The following is a 12,023-nucleotide window of genomic DNA, read 5'->3' as shown; positions in this document are numbered from 1 at the left end:
TTTTTATATACACACGCGAATTGTAATAACACGTGAATATTAATGACAGGAGATTATGTGTATGTCCACGATGATTTTACATTTTTTGTTGGTATTTTTTTAGTTGTTTTAGTTTCGTATTGGATGAAAAAATCCGGTTTTTTAAAGATGTCAATCTATCTTAATCGCATTTTACGTGACAGACATATCTTTCTATATTTTAACATTCTGATATATAGATGGAAATTAAAGTGTGTCTAACTACAGTTAAAATTAACTGTAGATATTATTAATTTGGGATTTTACACTTTTGCATTTTAATAATATCTCACTTCCTATGCGCGTTAGCACAAAGTATTTTTATAGCGATAGTAATATATAGATAAAAATCGACGCATGCTACCCTTTGAACTTTCCGCTACTTTTCCTCGCTAAGGAGGCTTTAATTGCGCACTCATAAGCGGCATTACGCACTGTTACTCTAGCTACGATGAGGTAACAGCGTGCGATGAAGCATGTATATATTTACTAAGCAGAACAAATCTCCATTATGTATTTTATGTTAAAGCTACTTACTTTAGACAATAACTTTAATCACTACTGTGATTAAAAATACGCATAAAACATTAAATTATTATATGTATCTTATATGTGTATAATAATAATAATAATAATTAATATTTATATAAGTATATATATATATGTATAATAATTTAATGTTTATATATATATATACGCATTTTTAATATTAAATTATTTTATATGTATTTAAATAATTAAAATATATAATTAAGTAATTAATAATTAAAAACTGCGTTTTCAAACCCGCGTGGGTGCACGTGAAAGAAGCATGGTATATAGATTTAAATGGTTGGCTGCATCGTAAATACCAAGCAAAAATTAGCATTGAGGAAAGGCCGGAAAGTGCAAAGGGGAAGGGCATCAATCTCAAGGGCGGGGAAATAAAAATGCCGGACAGAATTACTCTTTCATCCTCCTCTCATTGTGCTCTCGTGTCATTTACGTAATCGCCCTTGAGATTTATTCCTCTCTCCTGCATTTTCCGGTTTTTTTCTCGTTGCTATTTTTCACTGGATATTTATCTCGTAGGATAAGTATATCGATAGGCGTTCATCAATTCTCATTGATAAGCATCTTCTCTTATAGTGTTACTTACTCAGCAAATAGAAGTGAAACGCGAATAAATAACATTTCTGAAGGCACGGATTACTTTACTAGTTTCTTTAGCTTGTTCATTTTTATTTTTTTGTATTTTGAGCTTGATGAATATCTTGAATCATTCTTGTTGGCGTTCGTGACGTTTAAATCGAAAAGTAAACTTGAGTTTTTTTCAAGGCAATTTATGTTATTAGATCTTTTAGCTTGCTCATTCTTATCGTTTTGCATCTTGAGCTTAATAAGTAATTTCAATCTTTGCTTTTATTAGCGTCTGTGGCTTTCAAAATGGAAGATAAATCGGGGACTTTATCGTTTTAAATTATTAAGTAGATCTTAATTTTACTAATTGTAAGTGCAATTGATAACATATATACGTATATGTATATATATATAGATTTGCCAGCGTAAATTGGTGTTAGATCCGCATCCACGCGAAAGACAAATTTATTTTCTCGGTCCCCTAAAGATTATAACTTTCGCTAGATTACATGCCTTTCCAATCTTTTAGATAGATTCTCTTTTCTCGACAGAACCGAGAGCACATCAGTAGGAGATAAAGCAAGTTACGGGTTCGTTAGACCCATTTGTCATCCTTCCCCAGGCTCTTGATGAGAATGTAAAAAGTGATATGACGTGTATCGCGCGCGGAACAGATTTTCACATCGCGTGTCTTAGCGCGATATTATATGCACGCACTATAAGCTTCTCCTGTAACGGATGTGGATGCTAGTAAATCTCGAAGTGCATAAAAATCCGTCGAGTGAAGTAATTTCTATATGTATCGGAAAAACATACAGTTGGCATAGTCAATCAATTTGATGCAGTCAACCAGTTCGCATCAGATCAGTTTTGTTTTGAATAATCGTGGTTCTATAATTATTGGCTATAATGCGGCAGTTTATTTGTATCATTTGTTAATTTATAAATCACGATGTTAATTACTCTCAATATTGCGGAAGATTGCAAAAATCTATTTTTTACATTCAAATTTCTTCCGTAACAACAAAATTTTAATTTACTTTGTTTTTAAAGAATGAGTTTCTACATTTCCATATTTCTATATATATATATATTATTTAAATATTATTATAATCTTATTAATATTACCTAGATTTTTGTAATTATGTGATATCCGTTTTATATATCTAAAAAAGCGGAAATGAAGCTATTTAAAATTCCACCAGCGTCAAATGCAAATAATTCTACCGAAAGATAGTTCCGGCCGGTGAATCGTGCAAATTTGTTTAACCGGGAATCAATGATACCTCTAATCGGAAACTCATGAATAGTTTTTGTTTATCAAGCGAGACAGATGGATTCTAGACTGTCCCCTCTCTGTACAAGGTTTCTTCGCGAACGTATTAGCGTTTATATGATATTCACTCGCGTTTTGCATGGATGAGCTGGCAAATCGGAGCTGGCAAACATATACAATATATACGACAATCGCAAGAAAGGTCGATGCACTGACGATGTCAGCTGACATGTGTATGAATAACGTGACATCGGCATGCGTGCCGTCTATCACGAATGCACTATGCTGCACTATGATCTGTAAGCGCTGTAAGTATGCGTGTATCCAGATATCCGCGGGTATTTTGGATATTACTCAAATTCAATATGTATTGAAATAATTATAAAATTGGGTATATTTATAAATCTCGAGATACCTTTTGTGAAACTTTTATTTGATAGCCTTATTATGCGAACATATGGGAAAAAAATTTGGTTTTTGAAAGGTAATTTTAATAAGGCTTATCGCGAAATATTATCTAGAATAATAATTAATATATATATATATATTATATACATATAATATATATATATGTAGGTCTGGAAGTATGTTCCGGGACTTTTATTTTTGATATCGGTATATTCCGGGACATTTGGCAGTTTCCAGGACTGTCCTGGAAAAAATTGATGTCCTACGGCATTTTTCGGGACAGTTTTTTGAATCTGATTACATATATATGCGTTATATTCCAGGACTGTACATTTCAAAAAACGTAAACAGTCCCGGAACATACCTCTAGACCTACATATATATATATATATATATATATATATATTATATATATATATATATATATATATATATATATATATATATATATATATATATGCATAGTATAATATATAATAATTAATATACTAAATCGTCGTCAATACGTAATATTAATGCTCAACACATGAATATTCATAACAACGCGATGCGGCTTTCGAAGAGTTTTAGCGGCTTCTTCTTTCACGCGCGTTAAAGAATTTGACAGTTTGGCCATTCCGAAAAGAGTTATCGAGGGAGACCAAGGGAATTTTTCCTTGGTTTTACGTCATTGATATGCATGACGTAAGAGTTCGATGCACCAAGAATAATTAATTGATATGTTATTCCTTGCACAGTCTGTCGCCGCGTATTAGTAATTCTTTATGCACTTGCTCGCAAATCATACGCAAATATTTTCGCGCGTGGAGGACTAATAACTATTATCACGTACCCCGACATACTCGGCTGCAAATAAAAACAGCGAATAACATCGAAATACACCGCGAAGTCATTCCACTATCTTGTAATCTTAGAAAACAACACGACCTAGTTTCGCATACCCTATACGGGCATGTAACCGCGGCGCGATTTCAATCATACGAGTCCGGACCGGTTGACGCAGATGATTAATGCGTCGCGCTCCCCTTGACAGTGAAAAAATTGCAAAACGATTCGTGTAATGAGATCTCGAAGGAACGGTCTGCTATAGCGCATGTAAGATGTTGCGCGATGAGTCATTGTTCGCAATAGGGTATAGTTAAAATCGTACTATTAAATGGGAACGATGCTTGGGTCAAAAAAATCTATTTTTTGATGAACATTTGTGTAAAGGTATTCATAAGATTGTCTTTTAAAATGTTTGTTATTCCGAATTATATATTCTAGCGAAAGTGTCTGCTATAGAGTTGATTAATCTTTAAACAATTAGTCAATTGTTCTAGTTCTTATTTTTTATTGTAAATGTAGAGACATATTAAACGAGACATAAAATATTCAAAACGCTTCGATTTTCTGTTTAAAATTGATTATTCATGCGCAGTCGTCAAGTAACTAATCGAATATATATCTTAGGTTACTTTGTTATATAAAAGTTATACTATATTTACAAAGTAGCGACATTAGTAACTGGTGCAGTGGGTCAACGGTGACAGATGTTCGTTGTTGTAAGAAAATATAAGAGCATTATAGTTTTTGAAAAACTGTATTCTCATTAAACTACTTCTTGTATAGAATTTTTTATATTTTTATATATGTGTCCTTTAAAAGGGGGGGGAGGCTAATTGAAAATTGATTCGCCCATTAATCGTTGCCTGACGACTGCGCGCATGAATAATCGTTTTTAGATAGAGATAGAAACATTCAACACCTGAAATTGGGAGGAAATCTCGATGAACTTTGCCATTGATCGCTGGAAATCTCTGGTGAATAGATAAGTCGTTGCAATTATGGAAATAAGAAACGAGTGATTGCTTTCAAATCTCACAATTATAGAATGCACTCGCTGTGCCTTCTGATCTATCTGCGCGACTGGCTATCATACCCTTAGGCATTGTTACAATTGGCTCTCTCATTACGGACACGTGCTACGATACTACGTACATGGTGTAACACGCAATACATTTCTGTAAATACACTCGATGGCATAATGCAATAACTCCGAGATGAATTTACAAGATTGCTCGTTGATTAAAGAGTACTTGGCGCCATTAAACCCGGTTTATACACGATATGTTCTTTTGCTAAGTTAATATCTTTCAATATGCAAGCGCGATAAAAAGTTCGGGATAGAAGAAGATTAAGACAGACACGACGTTGATTGACGTTGATGCCATGGCCAGATTACACAATTCAGGAGGCATTCATTGCCTTCGTCTAGCGATTACCACACATTTTTCATATCGACATGACATGTATGGTCAATTCAATAATTAGAATTTATTCAGCGAGACATGTATACCTAACTTTTTTGTACAGCATTTTCCACGAAATAATCTTTTTGCTAAATCTAGTGTAAAAAATTTGGATGCTACTTTTCCGTTGTCACGATTGAAATAAGGTATAACTATACAAATTTAATTAGGGAAGTTAAAAAAGAGGTTTTAGAGAATCAGGCAGGTAAACGAACAGATAAAACTTCTCATAAAATAAAATAGATAAAATTTAATCAGGAGGCAACTGTATTAACTTTGAATTTGCGATACACACTTCGATAAATTTGTCACGTATATCGATATTTTTGATTATTAAAATTTTAATTATTTTATAATAATTTATTAACTCGGAGTCTCGTTCTTGAAAGAAAAACTCTCGTAAAGCTAAATAATCGTTAAGTGAGAGAAGTAAGTGGTTTTCAGACACTTTTTTTTAAATAATAAGTAGGTAGGCAGGCACATACGTAAGTACAGTACATATTTGAAATGTTCAGGCCAATGATTTCACGAGGGCGAGACGCATGACGGCAAATCGTCAAGGTCTTCTCGCGTTTTCTGTAATTACTTCGTTCTAAAGGAAAAATTGAAAACGCTGACTGACACGCCGCTATGATTCATTAATACTGCGATACTGTGTATAGCATAAAAAAAAGTGCATTTCATCATCGAAACACACCGTTAAATTCGTAGTGTCAAACTTTAACCATTCCTAATATAGGTCGCCACTGCAGATACTAAAGAAAAATATGTCGTTAATTTAACTAAACCAATAAAGTTAAAATAATATTGTTCTGTATTAAAATAATAAATTTCAATACACATGGTGGTTAAAAATAACAAAACGTTATTTCACTCATTGGTTTAAATTTTATCCTTTTATAGTATTTAACAGTATGCGTATATAGAACTTTTTTTTAATGAAGAAAGATTGTATGTACAACATAGCGATATACGCGATGTGAAAATGTATTATATGACGCCGGTTTGGTACAGAGAAACTCCTCTCTTGATGGTCCTCATTGCGGTGTGCGCGCCTCTTGCGCCTTCTCTCGATCGACCGAGAAGCCGCTACGGCTACGGGCGCCAGAGCAGGAAGGGGGAGGAGTACGCGAGGTCGGATGGTGGGGCGAGTGGAGAGTGGAGAGGGACGAGGGACCCTTGCCTGTCTCTGCGGTGCGCTTGCTCCGGCAGCGGAGCAGGGGCTTTCCTTCAGTTCCTTCAGTTGCCTCGCGACTCCGCATCCATGAAAGTCGATCGCGCGTCGGTACGGCGCGAAACGCCTCTCGCTTTCGCCCGCGCGGATGCGTGACCTGTCGCGCGTCGCGAACCCGGCGCGAAGTGGAACGGTGCTCGGGCTCGGGCGCCTCCCGGAGTCGTCGCTCGCCTTTGTCGCGACGCGCGCCGTTCTCCCGTCGTCCGCGGGTAACGATGCCGCCGGGGCCGCGGCCGCGGGGATACGCGACGTTCTGGTTCTGAAGCGCCCGCGCCGTCACGGCGACGTACGACCGCGCTTTAACGATGTCGCGCTGCCGGCTGCCGCTGTGCGACGAGTGACGCGGTGGAAAGTTGACGGAGGCGAGCGGCTAGCCGCCGAGGTACGCGTCAGCCGCCGAGTGCGCGGAGTGTCCCGTGAACCTGCTCCGATGGTCTTCGAGAACATCGAGATGAGGAACCCTGCGGGGTTCCTGCTCGAGGACGCCAGGCACGGATACATCCAGTACATCAGGTACTTTTCTCTTTCTCTCTCTCTCTGTCACGCCGCCGTGAATTGGCATTAATTCAATGTTAACGAAATGTTCGAGGCGCGAAATTCCTTTCGAATAAGCGTTCGCGGTAAAAAGTTCCGAGAGAAAGACAGAGGAGATCGGTCGGACACCATATCGGTAAGACGCTTACGAGATTGTTTACGTTACGCCGCGGTAAAGATTGTGATTTAGAAAGGGACGTTGAACCATTCGTCCGAGATTTGGTTAACCCAAACGGCCGACTTACAGCTTGGCCTCTATAGTGATAAGAATGTCATGCCGGGTACGCGTGTGATGAACGTTCGCGTCGTCCATTGTCAAATGTGTTGTGAATCTTTACGAGCGTACCGCGAGTACGCTATGCAAATTCATCCCGCAGAAGCGCTAAATATTTAACAACGCGCATCATGATTTACGTTACAATGTCCGTTTCTCCGACGCTACCGGCCTTAACCACGCGTCAGAGTGTTTATTTATGTACAACTCTGCCAATATATATCCGCCAATGATATGAGCGCGTTTTCGTGTAAAAACAAACCTGCAACGAAGGGGTTTCAGAACTCGGTACGTTCGCGCTTGACGCTCGATTGTTATCAATTAATCGCTTCCAATTAATTAAATTTAAAATATCTCATCGTCTTGAAAAATACTTCGTTGTTTCTTGGTCGCGGTGTTCACGCGAAACGTGTATCTCGTTTCGCGCAAACTTTAGAACTGTACGTTGCAGTCTTTTTCGAAGAAGTTATTTCTCACCTTCTTTTATAGAATTTTTAGAATAAACGAATATTAACGAGCTCCGTTATTGCCTACAAATTTACATAATTTGCGAAAGAAACTTTAAGCCGAAAGAGCACCGCATTTTTCCGTAGATTTTTCAGAGGAAAGTGTGGTGCGTAAATTATTTTAATTTGAGAGGATCAGTTTGGATACGGTTTTACATAAAGGGGACGAATAGCAAACGGATCGTCGTGCTTAATGTAGCGACAACAATACGGGTTTCCTGTGTATATACGTAACGCCGGATTGCCGTTGTAAAACGGAGCCGTAAATCAGGTGTCATTTTCCGAGGTGTGTAGTAAACAGGCATCGAACGAACATTGTCCGCACGATGGGAGTCCGCGCGTGAACGATCTAATCCGGAGGGACGATCGATAATACGCCTTAATCCTACCGGCGTAGCGAAGTCATTCGCTCATTTCGCGGCGCAAGCTCAAAAGATTATTGCAGATTATAAGTAACGGATAATTTCCTTCGAGACCGCGAATCTGTATCAGACACCCGAAGTAATCACGTATAGTCGGAACAATCGATTTGACTGATAAATTATCTCGCAAGAATAATGCCATTTGAATAAAAGGTATCGAACTCGGTGGTTTAGTTTTTAAAATTCCACTGAAATATCGATGTGAGACGAGAACAATATTTGAACATCTTATATCAATTTACCGTCAGCTTAAATATGAACCAATTTTGTAAATAATACATAAAGATATTAATTGCGCACGTAAGTTGAAAGCTTACGTTATTTTAATCGTTTGTGTACCGTTAAAAAGATATTTTCAATCAAGATATATGCTTCCTGGTCTTAATCGATTGCTTTTTACTATTATACCTCATTTTATATTAATATACGTATACGAACGAGAGATCCTGCCGCGAATGATGTCAGAGTCCGGCTTGAATTGTAGACCAAAAGGATCACTCACGACTTCTTTTTAATTCTACTTTTCGAAACTGAACTTTCTGGTTGACCGAGAATTAGTTAGTTAACCGTTAGGAAATAACGGTTTGTAGAAAACAACAAATCTTGTTTTTTTTTTTTATCGAGACACATATTATAGTAGCGATATCCTCTGGAATATATGCAGCGTTATATTATGTAATTAATTATTTTTTGTCCCCGACGTGCCACGTACAGGATACGTCTGATCGATCGCACTTACTTATGACGATATAGGCAATTAAATTGGATTATCCACATGAGAGATGTAGATTCAGTTTGGGATATTAAAAAATTGACAGGCTCCGTCGATGATAATTTTTTATCTTTTGCTACATGTTGATTCAACAATCACGTATTTTGACGAATATATTGAAAGCAACGACACATATTTAAGTATGTCGATGTTTGTTGTTAATTATTTAACTTTAATATTTCGCAGGTGAAAATCACGCATCTTGCAAATTTTAACCGCGAAATAAAATTTATCGTTAAAACGGGGTGCAGTTGATAGGTATACCTGCTTGTGTGTAACATGCATGGGTGTTTTCTCTCTCTCTCTCTCTCTCTCTTTATTACCTTCTCAATTAATGACTTTTAAAGCAATGAACTTCGCTGCTTTTCTCACGATTTATCTTCGACCAGCTCGCGTTTCGTTCGCACGAAGTATCTTTTTGTAAAAGCGATTCTCGAACGAGAGTTAATTGAGAGATCAGAAATTACGCAGGAGAGATACTCCTCGTACCGTTAGCGATGGTCCAGTTTAAGATGGCGGGATACTTGGGCAACCCAGCCTTCACCGGCACACGAACCGTACTCTTTGTTTCTTTTTTCGAATCGCAAGGGTCCCTAACCGATCTTCTGTCTACAACAGACTCCACGGCTTTACAACGGACTCGAATGCTAACCTCGGTGAGATATTCAGTCTGAGGAACTGAAATTCCTCCATTAGAGAAAAATATTTTAAAATATTTATATAACCGTCTATATATATATATATATATATATATATATATAAATATGAGTTAAATCGTGACGAGAGATCTATTCAACTCGATACAGTTCACGGTAGAAAAAGTAATAAGTTAATTCGATATATATCTTGTGTGTAATTTTAAATAATTTTGAATAATTGAAAAAGTTTTGCAAATAATATTAAATTAATATTAAATTTCACTTATGTTTTGCCTTAAAATGACTGAAAGTTAATATTTTATAGAAAATGAGGCCTTTATTTTATGTAGTAGTGTAGTGAATATATAAAAGAATGTAAAAGTTGTTTTCTAATAATTTATAAAAATTGTGCTCTTCTTTCGAAAATATCATTAATTAAAATTTACAAGAATTCAAATGACGGATTTATGTCATTTGAATATCAGAAAAGTTGCACAATCGAAGAACGAAAGAATTCTCATGATACAAGCAAATTATTGACGAGCAAAAATTAAAAGTTCTTGTCTGAAAACATATGTAGCCGAATATTAACGTGTCGGTCGTACATACGTGCGTTAGTGGGTACCATGTGTTCTCTGAAAGCAGCGCTCCTTTGTTAGCATCAGCTGACTCGGAGCATCAGCTGCGCGCTTTTGTACGAGCGAGGTGTGAAAGGAAACCCTGATTGTTTGTCAAGGAACGTCGCCATGAGAAAAGTTGGTTCCTATATATAGCTAACCCATAAATATGTTTAGAAATGTTCATTATAGTATGCTGTGGTATTAGCGTTGTATATATTCGATTGTAAAGGATCGAGTTTATTTAGTAAATATCTTATTGAAGAGAAAATATATATAATCATTGTGTGTGTGTTAAAATAACGAGTAATACTCTACAGATAGACTATATTTTTCCAATCATCTGGGTTGTAGCTCAAATTATATTTCAGCAGCTCGATTTATCATTATCAATTACGATTCGATTATTATTCATACATTGTTCGTTCATTCTCATCTTTTCAAACTCAATCATGTAAACAGCTTTCAATACAAAACCGCGTGTTGATATTTCCCCCTTTTATAAGGTTAAAAATCATCCACATGGCACATGCATTCAAGAGGGTGTGCGTATTAAGCTAGAAGCTAGAAAAAGTTCTGCGCAATTGTTTCAGCTCAGTCTTTCTGATAGCACCATTTTTTATGCGATTTTTCCAAATAACGCTATTTCTTCTGACGCGAACCGTATATCTACCGCGTAAAATGAGAGTTGAAGTGTACACGCACTATAAAATATTCTATAAAATAGATATTGGAATATATACTGTTACGCTAAAATACTACACAGCGTGTGCAATTATAAATAAAATAGTATTCTGAAATCTGCAGCGGATTATAGATCACCTAAAGTGGGCTTAATAGGCCAATCGATAGAACTAATATAGAACGACGTCGCGTCGGTCGGTTCACGCGCCAGTATTCACATAGCTTCGTTAAACGAACGAGTCACGAGTATTGTTACACGATGTATATCTCGAGACGAGCACAGCATGAGGCTATCGAGATATTCCTACTCTAATCAGTAGCGGTGATTATAAATTTGCGATCGGACATGTGGTATCTCTATCAATAACCGTTAGAAAAAGGTAGCTTGACTCCCGTACTGCCGCAGCTGTCTTCTGTAACGTTCTCTCTCGGCACTGTTTCTAACGGGTCTCTCGTCGTTGCGATATAAATCGTAGCGACGATTACTTATTGCCGAGTAATCGTCGAATCGAACAGTCGGTCTGTTATCTTCTTCTCCGCGCACGGACGATACTCTCGCGCACACGCCGCCGATCGTAAATCAATACTTGCGTATAGCCGTTGCGAATATTAAAGTGCACTGGCCGCGGAGACCGTTCGTGGGTTTTCCAGACTAATATTTATAGCTCCGTGGAAGCCCGCAACGTCCACGTGATCGTCTTAAGATCATTAACTTCCCATTATATGTAATTTCTGTGTGAAACGCCCATTAAGTCCGCGGATTAATTCCATTGATATGCGTATAGCACCTGATGCGATTATGAAAAAGTTGGCGTACGCAGTCAGCCGGACTGACTCGCGCTAGCGAGTTCCCTTCTGATAGCTGTAAAAAGTACTGCTACTTTGTGACGATTAATTTTCCTTCCATCGTTTACGGAGACGCGTTCCGGTTTCCGTATAATGAAATTGTAGAAGTGATTTAACGCGACACGACGCATTTGAAGCAAGATTAACGTTTACTTGTAACAGATTCTTTCAATCATACGAACTTCTTATAGCGCAGCAATTATTCGTCTATAACGTTCCTTGTCGTAGCTTTCTTAAGTAATTTTTTTTCTTTGAATACTCTTTCGTATATCTTGCAATTTTGCCGGATGAAGGATTATCAATATTTTGCCATTGAAATGCACACAAATAACTTTTCGAACCTGGCAACTTCCTTTATTGCCGATGAAGATAATGAAATTGAAG

The 12,023-nt window shown here is 37.2% G+C and overlaps 1 protein-coding gene across 4 annotated transcripts in view; it reads left to right on the top strand.

The window, feature by feature from the left end:
• Ssh (Protein phosphatase Slingshot) overlaps window positions 1-12,023 on the top strand; it is a 111,757-nt gene that overhangs the window by 18,001 nt on the left and 81,733 nt on the right. The window contains exon 1 of one of the 4 annotated variants that reach the window (XM_077411241.1): window positions 6,338-6,859. The exons of the other annotated variants lie outside the window; for them this stretch is intronic. Within the exon in view, the coding sequence (XP_077267367.1) occupies window positions 6,435-6,859 (425 nt within the window). The 5' untranslated portion in view covers window positions 6,338-6,434. Of the gene's footprint in view, window positions 1-6,337; window positions 6,860-12,023 lie in introns of those variants that run through there. 4 annotated transcript variants of the gene reach the window in all.

Source organism: Temnothorax americanus, unplaced genomic scaffold (assembly GCF_048541705.1).
Source record: "Temnothorax americanus isolate GAGA-0224 unplaced genomic scaffold, ASM4854170v1 Scaffold3, whole genome shotgun sequence".
Classification (NCBI taxonomy): Eukaryota; Metazoa; Arthropoda; class Insecta; order Hymenoptera; family Formicidae; genus Temnothorax; species Temnothorax americanus.
The sequence above is the reverse complement of the archived record's forward strand: the minus strand, read 5'-3'. Positions and strand labels throughout refer to the sequence as shown.